A 24,349-nucleotide genomic window follows, 5' to 3' on the forward strand; every position below is an offset into this window, starting at 1 on the left:
TGGGAAACAAAAGCAAAAGAAATGTAGCTTAAATTAAACTCTCCTTATGGCATGCAGCCCACTGACAGATCCCTGAAGCATGCAGAATGTGACCCTCTTCAAGGAACTTGTGGCTGCCTTTAGTGCCTGAATGTTTAAAAGTAACCTTATCTTGGCAGCAGCTAGCCCCTCAAGGTCCCCAAAGCCTTGCCTCCAGATTCCTTGGAGACTCGTGCTATCCCTAACCCCCACTAATTAAAAAGTATACAATCAGTCACTCCTCGCAATCCCAGTATGGCTCTTTCTGCCCATAGGTCCTGTCTGGTGAGCAGGGAAGGGGTAAGGTCTAGGCAGGGAGAGAGGAGGCCCCTGAATCCCCTGACTAGGCTCACGCAGGAGGCCCCATGACCAGGCTCACAGAAATCCCAGATGTGGAGAAAGGCTGAGGCGTTCAAAACCGGAGATAAGGGAACATAACGAGACTACCTCCTTACGTCTTAAATGTCAGAGACGAGATAGCTCCATGACAGTTGCAGCTGGACCACTAAAAATTACCAAACTTCAAAGAGAAAGTAAATATGGTACTATGAGTGCGAGAGACGTCAGGAGGACTTAAGCTCCCTGGTCAGTTCTCACTGGAAGACTGCCCCTAAAAGCCCTCGGTGGCAACCCATTCGGGAACCCCTCACTCTAGAGAGCTTTTTCCTTTCCTTTCTGTTCTCACTTAACTTAATAAACGTTCACTTCACTTCACCCTTTTGTGTCTGCGAGATTCATTCTTGGACTCCATAAGACAAGAACACCGCAACCCTGCAACAGAAGTTTCTTAAAACTTTTTTTTTTTTAAGTGATCAAGTTTATTTTAGAAGCAGAAGCAGCAGGAATAGGAAGGAGGGATGAGAACAAGACACGAGTCCCTCTTGATAGTCCAGATCCAGCGCAGGCTTTGTCTGTGTGTGTGATACCGGCCACCAAGCAGCCTCCACCAGCCTTCTCCCTCCAGGACAGGGCGTGAGGAAAACCTGGGCGGAGGTGAATCTTCCATGAGGGTGGAGGTGGGATAAACTGGCCCTGGGTCCCTCTGGACCAGGTGGACAAGCCAGAACGCCCACAGCACCCTTGGCAATGCAGACAGAGGCACAACTCTGTTGTTCTGTCTTCTGTCTACCATTTTTAATTCCGTTTTCAACAAATACAAATTAAACGTGAAATAACTTTTTACTCCAATTTTTAACAATCATGAATTCAGGAAAAGAACTTTGGAGTTGCGTCTAAATATTTACAATCTATCCTACAATTAAAATTTTGCAAATGGTAAAAACAGTAGTTTAAGAACTGTGTGATGCTCAGGGCACCTGGGTGGCCCGGTTGGTTAAGGGTCCGACTCTTGTTCCCAGTGCAGGTCTTGATCTCAGTGTAGAGAGTTCAAGCCCTGCCCCACCCAGTGTGGAGCCCACTTAAAAAAAAAAAAAAAATTGTTTAAGGCTCACTTACCAGTCCAAAAGTTATTAACATCTGTTATTTCATTTTTTAATTAAATTTTTAATTTTAATTCCAGCATGGGTAACATACAGTGTTACATTAGTTTCAGGACCTTTCATTTCATTTTTAAAGAGATTTTTAAAAATAGCAACATCACTACACCAGAAGGGGTGATTCTTCCTGCTTTCAAAATACTTTTCAAATTCTATTTTTGATTTTGGAAATACAGACATTCAATTGAATGAAACATACTAACTGCTGTAACAAGTAAGACATGTTCTTTCGGGGCAAGAAAAACAACTTGCAAAAAAAGAAAAAAAAAAAAAAGAAAGTCTGGTCAATATACGATAAGGGAGTAAGCAAGTTCTACTTTTTCCTCCCTTCCTTCCTTCCCTTTCTCCTTCCTTCCTTCCTTCCTTCCCTTTCTTCTTCCTTCCTCTCTCTTTTCCTTTCTTCCTTTCTTTTTTCTTTCTTCTCTTGTCCTTCCTTTCTTTCAGATTCCACTCTTAAGCATATTTCACAAAACTGGAACTGAAGAACTGAGGTGGACAGGGAGGAGGAAGAAAGTACAGACAGAAAATGAAAAGGGCTAGATTCACAGCCAACAGAGAATTTATAATGTACGGCCCCACTCCAAGATGGGAAGCGGCTTCAAGTAGTTTAAAATGGAGCAGGAGCTCAGGTTTGTACTGTGGTGTGAAGATCAGGAAGGAATTCACCACCAGAAACCGATTTGCCTTCCCATTGTTCCACATTCTGCTTCCTGCAGCCTTCCTCCTCAGGAAGGGCCTCTGTTCTACTACTTGTTCACTTGCTTGGAGGACTTCTGAGCACACACAGCAAACAGGAAGTTTGAGTTTCCCAGGATGACTTAAAAGACCATTTTCAAGACCATGCATGTTGGTGGATAGGGCCTATATAACTCATTTGCAGATCTGGGGATGAAATTCAATCTTTGTTTATGTTCCCATTGTTAGTAATCACCAAACATTGGAAGACATTCTTTGATTTAGGACAATGGATATTATCAGAAATTTTACTTCTCTGTATATTGTGACCCAATTGGTCACGACTGAACCTCATATGTCATTGCTGTTTGGAGTCACTCTGAAAACAGGTGTTACAATATTGTGAAAAGACTTAACTAGGTACTATGTTTGGATATCCCGTAGAAGGTATACATGTAAAACAAATTAGTTACGCCCACCGTCTGAAAAGCATTCCTTCAAATGGAAGTACATTCCTCTTATGTCCTTGATTCTTTACCGATGGATCAGGAGGTAAAATAACAAGTTTTGTGTTTCAAATCATTTTGGCTAAAGTATTTTCATCTTGGCCACAACCTAAGGAAAAAAGTTATTGCGATATGAAATGTTGGAATCTATAAGTCAGTGTGTTTTGTTTTCATAATTGGGATTGAATGGAAGTATGGAGCCATTAACGAGGGAGTAAAGTGACCTAGATGGAAAATGAGCAGTGGAGCAGAAGGCTATTTCATGGAGTTATTTCCCCCACATTGACCATAGAAGTACTGATTGGTCTGGCAGTGACCAATAGAACGAGTGACCATGCGCTGGTAATTTAGAGGCCGACAGTCCCACTGTTTCACTTGAGAAGGATGAATCAAAACTTTAAATAAGTTGGCTACAAGATGTTTGCTGGTTTAAGATGATTTGACTTTTTTAAGTCTAAATACAAATTTTAGGTAATATATCTGAACAATATTTACTCGTTTTAAGGTCATACGAATTCCTCCAAGTTCACATTCAAATCAAGGATGAGCTTCCCTCAAGGTTTGCCTTTGGCGCTGTCTTGTCTTATTTCTCATCACCATCATCCCTTCCAAATTTACCTGTGGCTCCCCTCCTCTGGGATCTCTCAGCTGTTTTTCTCTAAGCACTGCCTGGGGATCCGGATCTTGTGTGATAGATCCTCAGTGTATAGTGTCCTTATTTTTACAACCTACAAAGATCTGAACTTCTAAGAAATGTTTCTTAATTTTCTCCTCTATCAAAATCTTGCCTCTCTTTATGGCTTTGGATTCAAGCTACCTAATCTTTTTTTTTTTTTTTTTTAAGTTACCTGATCTTAATCAAACTTGTTACAGTGCTCATTAGGGGTCAGTATGTCCCATTTCCAGGATATATTTCTATGTTTAGCAAAGGTCATCTGGAGCCATAACACATAAGCTCAAATACAGATGGGACTCCCCTCCTCCAATATCATGGCACAAATGCATGCCATTGCTCCCAACAAGGACCAAAAGAGGCAACATAGATGGTTCTATTATTCATCCCCATCACTGGAAAACAGCATGAAACACCTGTGTTTTCTAATGTATGCTTGTGAAGTTATGGGGTAGGGGCTCAGCAAAAACATTCATAGTGACGATAGTCAGACTATTCATTTCCCTCTCATAACATAAACCAGAATCAAGTCACTGGAAGCCAATTTTGAATCTGAGGCTGATAATGTTTCCTGTATCCTGGTATTAATTTTCTCCCCAGCATGTGCTCAACGAAGATAAGTCCTGTGAATAATTATCTGACTGCATAAAACCATTAGGCCAGGGTCCAATGAGGTGCCACAGCTGTGCTAGGGACCAGACAGCAGAGAAAGAACAGCACTCAGGGCTTTCTTCACCTTCAGTCTCCACCATGACTAGTGTAGTAGAGAGAACACAGGACCCAGAGTGGGGTGGTCCCAATTTTCCAGGGTAGGTCATGAGACACCAAGGGTGTAGGAGCCAACAGATGAAGTCATCTAAGAAAAGAGCCAACAGGACTGTTCTAGGCTATGTATTTCCTAAAACCTGGAGGTTGAGATTATTCTTTTAGTCTCTCCTCATGTGGAAGGGATGCAACCAAGATGTTACAGTTAACTTGAGCCTCTAAGATAAAGCCAAAGTGTAGGAGAAGCTCGACGATTCCTAAGCGTATACTCTGAAGTTCTTTCTCTGGAAGCATTTGCAGTAGGTTAAACCAAACCAACTCCTTAGAACATGTGTAAGTCTCTCCTAGAAAGGGCTGGGGGTTGGCCGATGTGCTGCTACTTGTATCAGTCCTCTGACCAAATTGCAATGTTTTGTTTATTTAATTAATGGCTTTCTTCTCATTAGGCTCACTGCCACAACCAAGTGGAGATTTCTCAGCCTGCCAAAGGGATGAGTCTGGACTGTTTGCCTATGCCTTGAGGCTAGCTTTTTGCTTTCTCTCTAATTTTTTAAAAACTGTCTTAAAGACATGACTTTAAGCTACGTTAGAACCAGAGGAAAATATCAGCAAAGCCCACTGAAAAGAGTAAGTGAATAGCCTCAGGGGTTTGTGCCCCAAAGGTCAGATTTAATCCAATATCAGTTCTGTCCGGGAGTCAGAATCAGAAGATTTTTGAAAGGTCTAGGTGTTTTCTTCATAATTAGGTCAAGAGTGGTGAGTTTACTCAATGGGGGCCTATTTTTAAAATAAACTAAAGCCTTCCTATTCAACTCAAAATACAGGTGGAATCAGGTTATGTGTATATAACATCAGTACATAAAGGATAAAAGTGAAATATCCATTCTTTCCCTCAGATGATTTGTTTCTGTGACATAAATGCATGTGGTTCCTGAACATTGTTCTGTCTTCAAATCGATTTGGACCGATACCTGCAAAAACAAGAAAACACAAGAAAGACCACAGTAAGATAAGGAGTAGATGTTTCGAGGAAAGTGCGAACAAATATGAAGAAAATCTAGGAAGATTTGATGGCCCTTAATGGAAGAGAAAGAGCAGAAAGACGGATGCACCGCTCAGTGCTGCCCTGAGAGGTGGCTGGCTCCTACTAGTTTCTGCTCTAGTCTACAGTATGTCTACACAAATCTTTCCTTAACTTAGAAAATTTTGAAGAAAACATCTGTGGGCAGAAAACAATGGCTCAAGGAATTTCCATAGCAAACCATTTTGATACCAACAAAAATCACTGGAGCAAACATGGAAGTCTCATCCCTTTTGTCTGACTTTCATTAAGACAAATTGAATGTTTACTGATCACCCAGGGCATATCTATGTAGTCCAATTGAACTGCCTGAGGGGAAAATGTCTTTGTGAATGAGAGGGCAGGAGAGATTTTGGAAGCTTCTCTCTGATGTATAGCAAATATCAGCACTTCTTTTTGGAGGAGAATAGCTTTAATTGCATCCTTGCATTCATCAAAAATGAGAATACAATTTTCTGAGAATATTTCGGCAAATCTCTTGCATTTAGACATGGGCACTGCCTGGGAATCAGAAAGCTAGACTCTGGTTTAGTTTGGGTAAGGCTGTCTGGGACCTTAGAAAAGGCTGCTGACCCCTTGGCTTCATCTTTCCCATCTGCAAAATGTGGAGATTCACAAGTATTTTTTTTTTTTTTTTACTTAGAAGAATTTTAAGATCCCTTATAGTGCCAATATTCTAGAAATCTGTGCTCCTTCCAGACAGCTCAGAGAAAGAAAACCATGTCTCTAGCACATGTCTTGTTCATTATAAGTAATAAAAAATTAGGATAATACCATGGTTTGAGTAACGAAGAAATTTTTGTCTTTGTGAACAACTGTGTTTTTTAAGCTTACTCCAGTTGAGAATTGTAGAGCAAGTGGAAATAGAACTTGTAACAGTATGTCCTAGTGTTTCTCTAGTTCAAATTTCCTCCACGACCAAAGAAGTATGTGTCAACATATCACTATATAATTTCCAAAAGTTGTGAAGTAGACAGATTAAAGTTCTTTTTATCAAAACAGCACAAAAGTTCTGAAGAAGATAAACAAAATGCAATAAATTGGACAGGGCTCTGGAATTTAGCACCTCAGTCGGGGGAGAGATGATGGACTAAAACGTCTTTATAGGCAAGCAGGTCCATGAAGTGTGGATCATGTTGGCCTGGCCTGCCTTTGCCAATGACAAGCTGTGTGATGGAAGACAAGTCCCTTAGGCTCTCTGTTTCCCAAATTCCTTGTCTATAGAAGAAGGGATTGGAATGGATATATTCCCAACCACTTTCAGTCTTAGAGTCTTATGACTCTGTAAGAAGAGATTAAAATGCCGTTAATTACAAATTAATAATGTAAACAAATTGCACAGACACATATAAATCCTTAAGGCAATAAATTTTTCAAAGATACTCATTTACATATAAATTATAAGTTAATTAAAACTAACAGGGTCATGTGACTTTAGATATGAAAGAAACCTTAGCAGTCAGTACCAACTGTTATAAAACTGCATCATAATTATTTGTGAATGTGCCCCTTTCCTTGTGCATTCTTTGAGGAAATAGTCTTGTGTTTCTTTGTATCATCAGTACTTAGACCAGTACAGATAGAGGGTAGACACTAAGTAAAGATTAATTAAATAAATTTTGCAGATAAAGAACCAGGAACTCTGAAAAGGCCCGCTAAGCTGCCTGAACTCACACAGGTATCTAGATTGGAGCTTCTGCCTCTTCTGAGACCCAATCCAGGGAGAGCTTGTTCTTTTTTAAGGCCAAATTGAGAAGTTTTTTTCAAAAAGTGTCATTGGCAATGGCGTCTTTTCCATGAAAACAGGTCTTTTAAGGACTTTAAGGCAGGCCAAATAAAATTAAAGGGACAATAAGGCACAGAATAAATATCCAATAACTATTCATTGATTGATTTAAACTTGAATCAAATTACTGTATCTTCTTTGAAGTAATTATTTATCTTTTCACGCCTAGTGCAGCCATGGCTTGTGGTCCCAAGAAGCATCTGAAGCTTGTAGTAGTTCCAAAACAGTGGATGCTGGATAAACTGACTGGTGTGTTTGTCCCTCACCCATCTACTCGTCCCCATAAGCTGAGAGAGTGTCTCCATCTCATCATTTTCCTAAAGAATGGACTTAAATATGTTCTAACAGAGAATGAATTAAAGAAGATCTGTTTGCAGTGTTTTATTAAGACTGATGGCAAGGTCCAAACTGATATAACCTATCCTGTTGGTTTTATGGATGTCATCAGCACTGACAAGACTGGGGAGAATTTCCACCTGATCTATGACACCAAGGGTTGCTTTGCTCTTCATTGGATTACACCTGAGGAGGCCAAGTATAAGTTGTGCAAAGAGAGAAAGATCTTTGTGGGGACAAAAGGAATCGCTCATCTGGTGATCCATGATGTTCATACCATCCGCTGTCCTGATCCCCTCATCCAGGTGAATGACACCATTCAGATTGATTTGGAGACTGGAAAGATCACTGATTTCATCAAGTTTGACACTGGTAATCTGTGTATGATAAGCAGATGTGCTAACCTGGGAAGAATTGGTGTGATCATCAGCAGAGAGAGACACCCTGGTTCTTTTGATGTAGTTCACGTGAAAGATGCCAACGGCAACAGCTTTGCCACCCAGCTCTTCAACATTTTTTTTTTATTGGCAAAGGCAACAAACCATGGATTTCTCTTCCCCGTGGAAAGGGTATCTGCCTCACCGTTGCTGAAGAGAGAGACAAGAGACTGGCAGCCAAACAGAGCAGTGGGTGAAATGGTCTCTAGATGACATGATTAGAAGTCTTTATACTTAATTAAAGATAATACAACATGATAAAAAAGTAATAAAGTTATATTTTTGTGGTAGCTATTCCCAAGACGATCACCTTCATTTCTTCTTTGCCAACATCACATGCCATCAAAGGATGAAGTCTATTTCTCCACACCCTTGAATCAGCCTGTCACTGCTTTGACCAAAAGAGCACAGTGAGAGTGACACTCCATCAGTTCTGGTCCTGATCTTTAGGATGATGATGGCTTTTGCCTTGGTCTCTTGGATCCTGTAGCTGTCATACATAAAGTTCAGCTTCAGTGCTGAAGAGGTCCTGAGACTACACAGAGAAGAGAAGAGTCCAGCTGTGCCTGGTCTTTCAGTATCCCCATCCAGCCACCAGGTGTGTGAGAAAGCGGTCTTGAACTGTCCAGAATAGCTCAGTTTCTAGCTAAATGTCACAAAGTGACCAGAGTGGATAACCCATGCAACAGATGAATCACACAGTTGAGTCCTACTTGAATTTGTGGTTAATAAAATTTGAGATATAATAAAAGGTTGTTGTTTTAGGCCACTTAATTTTGGGGTCGTATATTTGCAGCGATAAGTAACTGAATTCTTTGTTTAAAAGTTATATAGTTCTACATTTTCTATAAATGAAACTCTATTCTTATCACCTACTCTTACCCCAGATTAACACAGTTCAGAAAGATTTAACAGTGCTGACCAATTGAAGTTTTGCTATGGTAAGAATTTCCCCAGGATGTCAACATTAGGGAAAGCTATAGTTTATTTTACAGCAAAGAAGTTCATTTTAATCCATAAGATGGATAAGCTATAGCATCAATAGCATCAATTTCTATCCCCATAAATGTAGCTTTACTTTGTATAGAAAAGTTAGTTGAAACAGTAAAAATCTGCCTAGCACAGGTATATGTGTTTGACAAAAAGCATCTTGATAGAATGACTGTCATTTGTAAAATGAGTAATATCATTCCCTTTCTTCCCCTTTTACTAAACCCTGATTTACTACTTCCGCATTCACTTCAAGTACCTCATTCACTTACATATGGATTCCTTCAGAAAACCTTTACTGAATCCCTACTGCGTTCCTGACATGATCCTAAGCGCTGGTGAAGAAACTATGATGAGTAAGAGGTAGAACTGTAACTCAAGAGGCAAGCATTCTATCAGGGAAGACAAGGGCACTACTAAACAGGGCCCACGGGTATAATAAGTGCTAAAATGGCAGTAAGCACGAAGGAGAATGGGAACTCAGAGATGGGCAGCAGTGCCTACAAAAGTTAAGGGTGAAATTTCCAGAAAAGGTGAAGTTGGATGGCAAAAGATAAATTTTTCAGACAAAGGAAAAAAATTTGCAGACAAAGAAATGGTAAAGGACATTTCAGGCAGAGAGAATGACATTTGCAAAGGGAGGAAAAAATAGGGCAAAAATGGCAAAAATTCTGTTGTGGACGTAGCAAAGGACTGATGGGGGAGGGCAGGGGACTAACAAGAGATAAATAATGGACCATGGTAGAGATGGGTTGGGGGGCACAAAGTGAAGAACTCTTATGCCATGAACTCACAGTCATTTGGCCTTCACCAGTGCTCCTATGAGGCCTACTGGGTGGGGAGCATGCCCACCGCCATCCACAACTGATTAGACAAGAAGCGTACACCTGGCCCCAAATCAGTTCATCCTTTGGTTTGACTGTAATCAAGCAGATTCTCTATCTCAGACATTTGCCTTAGGAGATCTGCCTGACTCTACGGTAGCGCACACTGGATCAAACGGCCGTGTAGATGTGGGGTCAGCTCTGACCTCCTGGCAAGCCAGAGCCACAAGCCAGTTAATACTTCAGGGCATCAGCAATGCCACAGGCCTTACAGAGTCTGTGGGTAAGAAAATGGAGCTGGCATACTGTGAGAGGCAGAAGTGAAGGGGCAGGCAGGCAGAATGAAAGCGAGAGTGAGAGTGAGAGCGAGAGAGACAGAGAGAGACAGAGACCCATGAAAACAGCCACGGGTAGATAGTTTCTGAGAGGAGGGTGTGGGATTGCACAATTAGGCCAAACGCGGTAGAGACGTCAGGCACATGAGAACCTGGTTTTACCCATCAGATTTGACAGTTATTACTGACCTCAGAAAGAATGCAGTCTCAGAAGACATGTGCCTAGAGTCTGGACACTATTATCAGGAGTTCTGAGGCTACAGTGTGAAATAAGGTGAATGAAATAGGACAGATACTGATGACTTATCCTATCAACCGGTGGGGTCGTGGGAGACAGCTGCAAGGATGAGGGGATTCAAAACACGTCCAAACGAGGCCACCCTCTCATATTTCTGCTAATTTGAGGAGAGGAATCCAACTCTGCATTCTTCTGAGATCTGCTGCCTTCCCTTTCGTTAATGATCACAACCGACGTTGCTAACGTTCCACTCATTTCGCTAGTGCACAACTCAGCAAGTCCCCACTTTGCCTAATTACTGTTCATATATTCAAAGACTGGATGCAGGACTTCAGAAAACTTTACCTCTTAAAGAAACTTGGGTCACCTGGGCCACAAAGAGATTGAGCAAAGTGAACTTGTATTGAGTTTTTTCTAGCACTGGGATCTTTAGAGCGTGATTACGCGCCACGTAGAGAGTAGAACAAATGTCGACAACATTACAAGGCTCATTATCTTGTTGCTGGCACAGCAGTTGACGCCTTACCCACAACAGTTTGTGGTTTCGCTTTTGTCTGGTGATACTGTCTCCCAACAAAGAGCAGGGAGAGCGGGTATGCCGAGCAGGCCATAGGAGCATCGGTCGTGTAAGAGGGTCCGTGAGCCGTTGGAGCATGCTGCTTGCTGTAATATTGCATTCCCAGTACTCACCCTCAAAGGAGCTAGCACCTCAAATCTTTCAGGAAAACAGCTCTTGCCTTTAGAACAACAGTAGACTTACTGTCCACCTGTTCTGAAGGAGAAAGGAGAAAAAAAAATAGGCAATGAGTAATGACCAAAGGAAGGGAAAAAACCATCCGCAAAAGAATGTCCTGTGAGAAAGCTCAGAGCTGAGTTTTATTTGCTTATTACGGGCTGAGATATAAAGGGAGTTTGAAGAGTAGAGTTGCCTTCTCTGGTTAATATATTAGCCAGATACATCAAGGCTGATCGTCTTTGCTTACCGCCGGAGTGCTCCAATGCACACACTATCCCAAACTTCTAACAGGATCAGCATTTTTAGACCTTAATAACTGGACTCAAGTCACTTTTGAAAAGAATGCTGGGGAGTTGGATCGTTAAGGCTCTGTTTATTACAGCACAATTCTCACATCCTCTGGATATCTTTTTATCAGATCTGCAGTCTGTTCTGCTACAACATGTGTTTTTAAATGCAAATCAACTAATACGCAATTGGTAATTAGGGGAGTGATAGCATAACACAGAAAACAAATTGGACCAAACATGGTTTTTCCCAGTGTGTTCATTGCCTGAAGTGATCAACTGTGTAAGCTTTTTCACAGTTAAACAAAACAAAACTTTAATGGTATTTGAAGAGTTTGAAAAAAAAAAAAGCTGAAAAGGCTCTAAATATCTTCCTTCAGTTGAAAGAAAGGGGCTGGCTTAGTAGCCTCAAGTACCTACTGTATTGTCCCCTAGGCTAAACTATACCTGAGGAAACTGTAAATGGAAGGTTGATAACCTGGGATGGTATTTTCCTGTATTAAAACAAGACAACAACAGAAAACAAAAGACCTGTATCTCCGGGGGGAAGCTTGAGTTCCAGGCTTTGAGACATCAAAGGGCAGGTTGACAGATTTTCATGGCAAAGACTAGTGGGGATTTAGCTCAATCTTAGTATCTTCCAGATTCTTATCATTTTTCTTAGTGCCCTCATTAAAAAGTGCCATGGCTTTTGCGGATCTGCTCCTAAACCTGTTTTTTCCAATGAGTGCTGTTATGTTTAGTGTGTGATTTCACAAGAAGTGAAGAATGCGTATGTACAGTCATCTGGCAGAAACACCTGTGCTAAGATTTTTCTGGAACAACATTTGTGTAAGACCTATAAAACACCAGACATTTTCTACACATTTTACATACATTATCTCATTCAATTCTCACAACTTAATGAGGTCGGTTCTATTACTATCTCGTCTTTACCAATGAGGAAACTGAGATCCAGAGAGAATAAATGGAGAGCAGAATAATGAGTGTTCCAAGTGGCTACGCATCTGGGATGGGTAGGAGGGAGAGGTCCTATTCTTTAAGTTATACTGGTGGGAGGGCTCTCTTAAAAAGTGAGTTTGCTGGGAAATAAGATTCTGTTAGAATGAGGCTATTATATACAGGTAGCATATAACCTTACCTGATGAGAACTGGCTTTCAAGCTTTTCCACATATGTTTATATACATAGCCAATTTCCCCTTTAACTCAGTGAGGTACTTATTACACTTTTCAAGATTTTAATCAAGTTGTCAATACATATTCCATATGAAGCAATGCAATGCTCTGTGTAATGGACTGTAGTTACTGTACTGGTTATTCTGGTAGGAGTTGATTAATTACAACTTCCCATCTTCCTTCCCTGTTCCCTCCCTTCCTCCCTCCCTTCCTCCCTCTCTCCCTCCCTTCCTCCCTTCCTTCCTTCCTCCCTTCCTCCCTCCCTTCCTTCCTTCCTTCCTTCCTTCCTTCCTTCCTTCCTTCCTTCCTTCCATCCCTCCTTCCTTCCTCTTACATTAGGTCAGCACAAGATCAGTCCAGACATGGAAAATGGAGACCCCGTAAACCTCTTGTACACAAGCTTTTAAAAGGCTCAGTTGCTTACTTTTCTACATATGAAATTGCTGCTAATAAAGAAATTCTTTCAGAAATTGATTTAATGAGAGTAAATGAGATTTTAATGGTAAACAGGCATTGTGTAAGCTGCCTAAGACACGGGCTTCAGTCACTAGCAGAATGTAATAGGTGATATTATCCTCAGCTGCCTTTCTGTGCATCTGAAGATGAGTAACAACCCTTCTTGTTTTCGTAACGAGTTCATAATGCAAAGAAGTACTATAGGAGTCTGCCGCGTCCCCTGCTAATTGTATTCTGGGGCTCTGAAAGGAGAAAACGTCATCATCGAATTACCATTTTATTTGAAATTTCACAACGAGGAAAGAATGTATAAAAATGGAGAAGATAATGCCTGTAAATTTATAAAGAAAGAAAAATGTGACATTGCCTTTTATAATTCTCCTTTTCATTCTTTTGTAACAAAAATGCTTTTCTGTTTTTGGGTTTTTTTTTTTTTTCCAAATTTTCTTTTTGGTGCCAAGTACCTGAGGCTTAGTTATACTTCCTCTTTTGAGAACAAATTTGGATTTTAAAGCATCCCAGTAGATGCAGATCAGTGTTTAACAAAGTGTGAGCTAAGGACCATACCTATCAGAATCGCCTCAAGTGCTTGTTAAAAAAAGTGAATTCTTGGTGCTAAGATCTATTTACTGAATTAGAATATTCATTGTGGGGTTCTAGGCCTCTACATTTCAACAAGGACCTTATGTCTTTTACACACACTAATGTTTAGTATGCATAAAATTTAGTTTTAAATCACTGACTTAGAAAATTTAGAGAACTCACAATAGGTGTAATTGTTTCAGCCAAACAAAACAACCATTGATTGATTATTGGTTATTATAGATCCCAAGTTTTTCTCTGACACTTTGTGGATAGCCTTCGTTTCTTCATCCAAATTGAATCAAGAGAATTAAATAATCCACTCAGTCAATTGAAAACCAAGGACCAAGTCAATAAATCAAAATCCAATTGTGTAAGCAATCTCAGAAGTCTTATTTGACTGAAAAATGACATTTAAAACACCTATACACAAAGTTTGTCAAGATAATTGAATTGATTTAGGAGTATGGTAGCTGCCTTAAAACAACCACCACCATTAAGATCAGAGATATGTTTACATTTATCCTAAAAATCTTCACTTGCAAATAGTGCAGGTCACTGGAGACCTATATGTTGCTAAATCTAAGAGACTCTTTTCAGTACCTAATTTGCTTGACTTTTCAGCAGTCATTTGACATTGCTGACTACTCCTTCCTTTTTGAAACAGTCTCGTCCCTTAGCTTCTGTAAGTCCACCCTGTGTGAGTGAAAGTGATGCTTCTGCTACAGTACACACCCAAATATTGGTGGCTTAACACAAAAGAAGTGTCTTTCTCACTCATATAAAGTCCAATAGTGTTTTCCCCTAAGGGATGAGGAAGGTTTCGGGCTTCCTCTTGGGGTTGACACTGAGCCATTAGATGGAGAAGAGAGAGATCATTATGGGAGATTTTTGTGCACCAGCTTTGAAAGTGGTCTTCATCAACTTCTGTTCCCATTCCATTAGTGAGAGCTCAATCATATGGCAACATTGAACTTCCTGGGAGGCTGGGGAGAATGCTCTAGAAGGAAGAGGAGACAGATGGGTGCTCAGATAACAATCTTTGCCAAACAAATTCTTCTCATTTTTTCCTACCTCTTTGCATATTCTTTCTCAGATGCATTTGTGACTCTGTTCTTTCCTCAATCCTAGAACGTTGACTTACCTCATGGTGCTGTTCTAAGTCTGCTACTCTTTTTGGTCTCCAAACTTCCCCTGGTCAATATCATTCTTTGAGATTGCTTTAATGGATGTCTCTAGCCCAGGGAGCCCCCAAAGCAAAGTCCAATCGCTACTGAAACTCTACCCATCAACGTCTCAAAGGTACCTCAATGTCAAACGTGCATAAGTGAACTTGTCAGTTCCATCATTTCTCCTTCCAGCCTTTCTTGACACAATAAACTGCCCAAGTCAGAGGCTTGGCAGTGCTCCCTGACTTCCCAGTGTTTCCTCACATCATTCAATCAATCATTAACCCTCAGGATTCTAGTTGCTAATTATCTTTTAAATCTAGTCATTTCTCTCCATCTCCATCTCCTATAACCTGATAAAGTGCATCATTTTATTTTTTTTTTTACTCCCTCCTGGTTTCTACCCACAGTCCTGCTCTCCCCAATCCACACTGCCATCAGAGTCACTTTTATAAAATTGAACTATGGTTATATATTCTGTCTGCTTTTAATCTTTCAATGGCTTCCTTATGTCCCTTGGACAATAAAATCCAAGCCCTTTAACATGGTTTATGTGTCCTTCATAATTTAGTTCCATTCACCCCTTGACCTCCGGCTCCTTCCCCCTCACTCTTTCCCTTGAACATCCTATTTTCTTTTGGTTATTTTCTAAGGTATGTCATTCTTTTTCCTTGGCACCTAGCTGCTCCCTTCATTTGGAACACTTTTCCCTGACCTCTTTCAAAGTCTAAGCCCAAGTCATTTTTCAGGTCTCAGCTAAAAATGTCACTTCCTTTTGGAGATCTATAGTAATTCCTTAGTTTAGATTAGAAGTCCCGCTTATGCTCCTGTGACACCTTGGATTTTGTTGTTATTTTCTTGGTTAAAATGTTTATATACTCCATTGTTCAGCAGTCCTCATGAAAGCAGTAGCTGTATCTGTTGTATTTACTACTATATCTCCAAATTTCTTAGCAGACCCATTAGGAAATTTGTCAGTGAATGAATAAAGTTATTGAGAAACTTGACCAGCTTCTATCATATTTCTACAAATTCTATGATACAAATGGCTACTTATATGTCATAGTTAAATTCTCTATGAAACAATTTTCCAGAAGTCCAACTTCTGATGGCATTTTGACCTAGCACCTCCAATCACATTCTCTAATGAGAAGACCCAGGCTGCTCTTTGCTTACATGCCTTTATTCATTCCCATTATGATCAACATCCTCAACAAACTCCAGCAAAGCCAGGGAATGATTTCCCTAATACCTCCCAGAGGAACCATAATAAAGGAAATCAGAGAGACATCTGTGCATTGTTTATACCTCCATGATCCTTTCTCGAATTGTAAATTACTTGACAACAGCTAGGCAAGAGAGAAAGGAGAGCTATTCTATTTGAAAAAGGAGGTATGAACACAATAACCAATTCAGTGCTTTGAAGCTTTATCATTCCTTGAGTTCCTAGACCCAATTTCAACGTGTGGAGGGAATGTTTCTCATACCACCAACAAGCGGTTCTTGGACACCAGCAGTGTGTCTGAAAATTCAACTCAACTCCCCAACTCTCTATGGGGAGATAGCATCAGGTTCCACAGGTTAAAGATTCATTCCTACAAGACCACAAATCCTCTTCCCTGCCCCCACTTCAAATGCCAGTCATAAGCCCAGGTAGTTACCTGTACTTCTGACTAACCGGCTATAAATCAAAGGTTCCCATGACGTCCTCTTTGGGTTCAATTGATTTGCTAGAGCAGCTCACAGAAACTCAGAGAAGCATTTTACTTACCAGACAATTGATTTATTATAAAAGGCTATAACTCAGGAATAGCCAGATGGAAGAGGTGCACAGGGCAAGGCACGGGGAAAGGGTCTGGAGTTTCCATGCCCTCTTCAGATGCACCACTCTCCCAGCAGCCCCATGTGTTCACCAACCTGGAAGTGTCACCAGCAAGACCTCTACTCCCCGCTTCCTCTTCACAGGAAGGTTAACCTTATCTTTTGGGGCAAACAATAGCAAGAACACCGGCTGGCCTAGACCGGTTTGAGCTTAACCACTGACTCACCCCTGTGCAGATGGACTCTGGAGTGTCCCACAGTTACCTCTACCTCACTGTAATGTTAAAATCTCCCAAGGAGAAGCACAAACCTCTTTAACATAACATACAATGTATATATGAGCATGTTTCCTTAAGACAGATGAGCGACCTTATACCCACCTCTACATGTGATGACAAGGATTCCCTTCTAAATATTCATTCTAAACCCTAAATAAAAAGAATCTGTTCACCCTTGCTCAGGGAGTCAAGTTCAGGGCTTTGGAAGTTAATCCCAATGATCTCCAGCCCCTCTGCCATTACCAGGGATCTGAGGGTGGGACTGAAAGTTCTAACCCTCTAATCATATGATTGGTTCTCCTGGCAACCAGCCCATCCCTAGGTGGGATTCAAAAGTCACAGCATTAACATAACGAAAGATTTCTATTGCTCTCATCTCTTAGGATATTCCAAGGGTTATAGGAGCTCTGTGCCAGGAACAGGACAAATATAGATTAATATATATAATCTATAATCTATTCTGTATATACATTAATATTAACAAATTGTTATGGGATGAAGCTTTTTAAAAATAGGTATCTGCCTAGTCATTTATTCCTCAGCTTGGTTCTTCCATATAGAACATTTTTTTTTTGGCACTCAATCTGATTTTAAGATGTTATCAAAACCACTCTTCAAGGCTGGTTAAATATAAATTTCTTTATACCTTTTTGTTTATTGACATGCTGAATGTAACAATTTCCATTATAATATAAAACTGATTCCAGTTAAATTTGAGAACTTAGTATGTTCCAAGGGTGGTGCAAAATGCTCTACATGCAATCTTGAAATCTTTCTGGATTTTGGAAAAAATATCTGCATGATGTATTTTTTTAATTTATTATATTTTATTGTATTTAAATTCTTGGGAAACTGACAATCCATTTAAAGACTAATTAGATTATTTTTTTCTGAATTAGAGTAATTGGTTAATAACACAAACCCATGTTTGGGTGCCTGGGTGGTTCAGTTGGTTGGGTGTCTGACTCTTGGTTTTGGCTCCGGTAGTGGTCTCTGGGTGTGGGATCGAGCCCTGTGTCTGGCTCCATGCTCAGTGGGGAGTCTGCTTAAGATTCTCTCCCTGTGCTTTTCCTCCCATTCGTGCATGCTCTCTCTCTCTCTCCCCCAATCTCTCTCTAATAAACAAACAAACAAACAAATAAATAATCTTAAATAATAAATAATCTTAAAAACAAAACCAAACCCATGGCTTATGGATGTCATGTAACAGGATGGCAAGTGGACTGTGGAGTCAGATTTTAGGCCCTGAGCACTCAGTGATAAGACCAGGTCTTCTGGGAGATAGCCAACCAGGAGAGCTGCTGAATTTTCTTTGACATTTTAATCAGCATGCCCTATATTCATTGCTGTCGAATGACTCTTTGTTGACCAATGAAGGAATGAGTTAGTTCCTCCTTCATTCAAAAGGAACGGAGCAGTCAAAAGACCAAGTACCACAATAAACCAGGAAAGAATAACAATTAAACACAAGTGGCTTAGAGAGGAGAATGTAAAGGGGGATGTAAAAGTTCAAATAAGAAGAGTAGATTAAGTGTGAGTATGAGCAGATCTCTTTCTGTGAAGAACAGGGAACTGGCAAGAGGGATTTAAATTAGCAATTAATTTCAGTTTGACCTTGAGTCCCCACTATATGTCTTCCTGTCACTGTGCTGTAGTCCCTGCTTTAGAAGAGTCAACAGTGGGGGATTCTGACGGAAACAAACGGAACATCACTGTCCTAAGGCAAGTGTTGATGGGGGAGTGGACAGAGGTGCCAGTACAATCTAGAAACTTGAACCTATGTCCACAAGAAGCTAAGCCTTTTCTCTCTCTGGGCTTTTAAGAGGTTTTTTTGGGGGGGGAATACCTTTATTTTGCTCTATTGAGTTATGTTTTCCAAATTATCTGCTTAAGAAAATCTCTGTGTTTAAGTAAGAAATTGCCTGAAGGGAATTTAACTTTATTCTTTTGTTGACAGTAAGTTCAGCAAAATCATTTACTGTGTGCACAACTTTATCCACCCACAAAAGAGATTGCAGTCAGAACTATGTTCTCATGAAAACAAGGCTTCTATTTCCTGCATTTATTTATACAGTGTGGTGAAAATCACCCCACACTTCTCTATGATGTGCTTATACCTGAGAAGTTTCCAGTCTTGGAGGAAGCAAGAGAACAGGTTGGGGAGGGACAGCAGGTGTGTCAACATCAGGTCACTGATTTCAAGATGCCAGCACCTCAGACTGGTTGCAGAGGTGTAACTGTGTAATCTGCAGAGGTTTATTTTCTGTTACTTTATCTGTTCTTTCTAATTAAAAAAAACAAAAAAACAAAAAACAAAAAACATCTTTGAAGAGGAGAGGAGATGGTGGCTGTTAGCACATTGCTTTACTTTTTTTTTTCCCTGAGACTGTGCCATATAATTGTTTTCCACAAATAGGAATCAGTACTATGGACAGAGGACAGATACCTGGGTTTGAATTTTGGCTCTGCCACTCACTAGCTGTTAGCATAAAAACTCATTTTCCAACATCGATTCACTTAGTACTCATAAATAGCCATGACTTGGGGTTCCCGTGCTCTGTGTATACAAAGGAAGCAACAGTGTAAGAACTATATTTATAATCTGAATTGTTTTTGTAAATATACATAGGTCTTGTTTGTCTTCGATTTGTTTGGTGAGCAAAGAGAGGATATCCTTTAGCTAAGGGAGACTCAGCAGTTTAGGACTTAAATATCAGTGATTCAAGCCACTGTTCCCTTTTCTTATATCATTCCTTCCTAAAATGTAATGTCACCTAATCAGCAGATCATACTAAATCCTATAATCATATATTTTTAAAAACACTTTTCAGGAAGTTTATAAAGATGCAGCTGAACTAATTCAGATGGAGGTAAACTACCAGAAGATATGGGAAGGCTGGGGGCAGGGGGAGGGATGGAAATCATTATACCACAGCTTAGGACGAGAATCATTACTGCCAACAACCACAAAATTTAACTCTGCTCTTCACGGTGGACAAAGCCATAAAAAACAAAGGCAGTGAGATATAAAGTAAACTTACTGTGAAAGAAGTAGCCTTTCCTGGCAATAAACTCTACAAGAAACTTATAATTCAAATCCTTATGCAAGAGACAGGTGGTTAGATTTGCTGCATAAAACAGGAAAACCCCAAATAAAAATGCTTTGAACAAATGAGCAACTATTTCTCTCTCTTGTAAAAGAAGGAATCCCAAGGTTTTTGGAGAATCTTCATGGTGTCACCAAGGATCTGGGCTCCTATTTTCTGGTCCATCATCCTCAAGATCTGTGCTTTCCATCCTCAAAGTATCTTTTGGTCCAGCACGGCTACCGGAGCTTTGGTTATCACATATGAGTTTCAGGCTGTCAGCAAGAAGGAGTAAGACACCCAAATTATTTGTCCCTTCCTAATTTAAGAGAATTTTCCAGAACTCTCACATAACCACTTCTGTACCTATTTTTTTTATTGGCTCCGATTTAATCATGTGCCACATCATGTAAGGATGCAAGGCTGACTGGGAAGTGTAGTCTTCTTCTGGGTAGGTGTACTCCCCTAAAAATAGTTGATGAGCAACTGGTAGTCTCTGCCACAGACAGGAAATGACAAAATGGACAATGTTTCAATAACCATTTTACATAAAATTCAAATGTGGCCTTTATAGAAATAGTTATCAGAGACCAGGGAACAAAGTCCAATGACCTCAAAATATGGATACATCTACACCACTTTAGCCCAGGTCTCCAGGCTTTCTCAAGAGAAGTGAATGCTGGAGCATCAGAGAAATAATTACATGTTTAATGTGTTGGCTTTAGTTTAAGTAATCACTTCTCTAGGTACCAACCTACTGTTAAAAAATGAAGTTCTTATAGGGAAGACAGAAATCTAGTTAGGAGATTTAATCATCGCAGAGTCTTATATTCCTTTAGCCTTCTAACAGGCAATAGATACACAAATCTTTTGCTTTCGGCCTCTGTAATAACTGTGGGGAAAGTTACACAAATACTTTTGTATTCTGGGTGTTTGGAGTTCTCCCTAATTCTTCAGGTCTGAAGAAGATGGATTTGAGCTCCATTCCCTGGAATGTGGAAGACCAGGGCCCTTTCCATGATTGCCGTGAACTCCAGAGGGACTTGTGTTCTCATGGTTACCTCTGACTTCGGACACCTGCTTCCAACAGTTGGCTCTGATTTTATGAGTTGACTTGCTGTTTTACTCATGTTCTTCCTCTCAGACTGTGTCAACCCTGAGGTAGGACTTGGATCTTTTCCTTATTTTTCACATACACAAAAAAAATGCAACCTCCCCCCCGCAAATTAACCAACAAAAATAAACATACACCTACCTATACAAGGTAATTTTGTGTGAATAGAAGACTTTCCTGAAGTATGTCAGATTACAAATGTAGCGTCACATATAGACGAACAAATTAAAATTAAACTGTAGACATCTTTGGGGTAAAAAAATCCTTTAGCCACCACATACCACTGGGAGCTTCTTCCTCATTTCTTCTCCTTCTGATCCCTTCTCAGTCCCATACAACTTGGCTTACTTCTCTGTTCTCATATATAAGGTAATAAAGCTCTCTTTGGTTATTACCCCCAAAGTTACCTTTGCATATTCAAGTTCCATCGAACGGCACAGCTGGTTGGCAGTTGTGATCACATGTAGCAGGTTTTGAAGGTGTCATGCCTATACTGGGCTATCTTTGGTCCATGGGCTGTGTTTAGGATTGTAGCAGTGGGAGTGAGCGCCCTCAGAAGGAGGAACTGAGATGAGGTGTGCGAAAGGCAAATGACAGTGCCTGCGAGTAAGTACATGGTAGTCGTTCAGTGTTAGGTGCTATTAGTAGAGTAACAATTGTCAATTGATAATGCTTTTTCTCAGTGAGAAAAATGCTGAGTCTTTCTATTCTTGTGGCTCAGAATAGTTTTAACTTGAATATAGAGGCCTCCAGAATCTGAATTTGTGTATCCTTCCAGAGATGTGTGGTGCATAAAGCATGTGACTGTATTTTTTCTCTTCCATTACTAATACAGAGGAAGGCTATTTGAGTCTTCTGTGTCAACACTTCTGTTTATCAACTAAGCTATCTGAAAGTTATGTGCTTCCTTTGTAATAAAAGACAAGGTTGCGATCATCAGAATTGGTTAGAATGCCAACTCATTTTCCTGAGAGATACAAAAGAAAACAGAGAAATAATTTGCTGAAAATGGAGCAATACATATAATTAATTTGATGAGGGTCACTGTTAGAAATCTGGATTTGTTTGTATTATGGAGTGTGGAAGGGCACTGTGACCTACCGGCCTCATCTCAAGGAGACATAACTGAGTAAGAGGATAAAAGCTGAATGGCAATGTGACCTAAGCACAGGAGGAGGATTCTTTAGAGCGATGTTAGACTATAGGTGAGAATTATTGTGTAATAGTCATTTTCAGAACTTCAGGAACTTAATTTCAAAGTTATGTCCAGAAAGAAGAAATGAATAGTCTTTGACCTATTGAGTTCTTGTTATCTATGGCTATGGTATCACTTGTTCCCACTGTAAATTCTAACTCCTCAAACTCAGAAACTGTGCTTTATTTACCCTTGTATTTCTTACCTCGCCTAGTGCTTAGGACTTGGTAGATACCCTATAAAGAGGTGTTGAATGAATGAGTAAATGAGTACATTTATAAATGAATCAACCTTCAAACAATCTACAGTTTAATTTCTGTACTTTTCAACAATGAGTATTTCCATTTTAGCTTTGGTGAAAATAGAAGAAAAGGCATAACAGTCCAGTTTTTAATATCGCTTTATCACAACATTCCATGAACTATGAGGTGCAATTCTTATGTCAGTTTTGCTAGATTAAGATGTTAATTAAGAAAAATTCATGAGCCTTGGCATTCTTTTTTTAGATGTTCTATCTTCACTTTCCAAAAGGGCAAAATGAACATCTGTGTGTCTGGAACAAAAGACAAATTAAAAATAAGAGCTTAATTAGGCATTAAATTGACATTTTAAACACAATTTTAGTGCTATAGAAGTGGTGAAAAAATCATTTCAAATGTTCTATATTGGGGGAGGTAGATTTTATTGATTAGTTTACTCAAAAGCTGACTAAGTCTGAACAATTAGAATATTAAGCAAAGAACGCATATGAAACAAGCTTTCAAAGAATTGTCCATTAAGTATCATGATTGTTGCAAAAAAAAATAATAACACGCTTTGCACAGCTTTGTTATCAGGAGACTTTACATCTGACATTTCGGAAGCAAGGAAAGCGAATGGCTTAAGAAGTTGAAAAGCCAGTTCATCATGATGTCTGACATTTGGGAGCTGATATTATCGTCTATGATTTAAAATTCAGAATTTATAAAGTGCAATCATATAATACTGCCCAGCAACAAAGGTCTTGCTGAAGAATCTGGGAAATAACATACAGTCACAAAAAGCTGAAGGTTTTGAATTTGAATGTTTATTCCTCCCCACCTCACCCCCCAAATTTTATAAAATAACGAGTTTCTACCTTCTGCATTAAGCAAAATTTTGTATAGGGAGATTTAAAAATCTACTATGACCTTTGTCATCATGGTTATGAGTCTTTTCTTGAACACATATCATGTGATGTTTGTTGATCATTTGTTTGCTTTATTTCTAATCGAAGTATGATAGTGCATGAAAATATATTCGGAGCTCCTCTGGGATTCTGCTGAGAATACCAACCACAGTTGTGCTGTTGCTGTGTGCTTATGCATAAGGTTTTCTAGTCCAGAGATTCCGATCTGACAACATCAGGAGGTATTTTCAGTAACAGCTGCATCAGAATATATCCAGTTGGAGAAATTCTTCAGGAACCCCAGCCCCTCAGCATCCTGGGGCCCAGGTACTCTCCTTGGACCTGAACCTGATCTTCCAATTTCTTTTTCATTAAAGGAATCAGCATTAAGATGGAAAAAAGGACAGACTTCCCTGGTCTGGCATTGATAATCTTGCTGCTTTTCTAAAGATTCGTTTGCTCTGTGCACTATGCTCAGCTTTCTTGTAGTTACTCTTGGATCAGCGAAGCAAAATATTCCCTTTCTTCCTTTCATACAAATACTTCAAGAAAAGATACCCAGTGATTTGTACAATGGACAACTGCAACCATTGCTCCAGGGCAGATTGAGAAAAACTCATATGCTCTGTAGCACAACCCAGAAGTGGCCGTTCATCTACCTTATGGCAGAGGCATGTATTTCGTTGCTGCTCTGTGATCTAATTCAGAGGAGAGATAGCTGTGGCATTTTCAATTGATATATAAAAATAGCTGGTTGCACTAGACACTGTCTGACGTCAATGAAATCATTAAAAAGCAGTGACCAGTCTGCAGAATGTCTCTGATTGCAGCTCAGTGTGCAGATACTTAAGCCATATCATTTTTTTCTTTTGACAGACAGCCATCTTTTCTTTCTGTAAGATAATTTTCATCAATCATTTAGCTAATATGTGGTTAAAGCTCAAGTTCTTTCTATTCTATTCTTATGTAAAAGGTCAGCCACATTTGAGAAGGGTTTATCCTGTGAAGATGGTGAGAATGGATAGCTGAGGACCCTTGGAAATTTCTCGTAGACTTCTAAATAAATGTGAGCCCACAGATTAACTATTATTGTATTGGTTTCCAACCATAGGATTTTGTGCTGAAACCTTTGAAGGTGACT

The 24,349-nt window shown here is 39.8% G+C and overlaps 1 protein-coding gene across 1 annotated transcript; it reads left to right on the forward strand.

Moving 5' to 3' along the window:
• The first annotated feature begins 6 nt into the window (after window positions 1-6).
• Window positions 7-8,547, forward strand: LOC102749104 (small ribosomal subunit protein eS4, X isoform-like). The gene is given in 3 exon segments (XM_081826065.1): window positions 7-5,302; window positions 7,170-7,851; window positions 7,854-8,547. Coding segments are annotated over 3 exon segments (888 nt in total). The 5' UTR covers window positions 7-5,213; the 3' UTR covers window positions 7,971-8,547.
• Window positions 8,548-24,349: the final 15,802 nt, after the last annotated feature.

The sequence above is a fragment of the Leptonychotes weddellii genome, chromosome 7 (assembly GCF_054177405.1).
Source record: "Leptonychotes weddellii isolate Sample4059 chromosome 7, ASM5417740v2, whole genome shotgun sequence".
Classification (NCBI taxonomy): domain Eukaryota; kingdom Metazoa; phylum Chordata; class Mammalia; order Carnivora; family Phocidae; genus Leptonychotes; species Leptonychotes weddellii.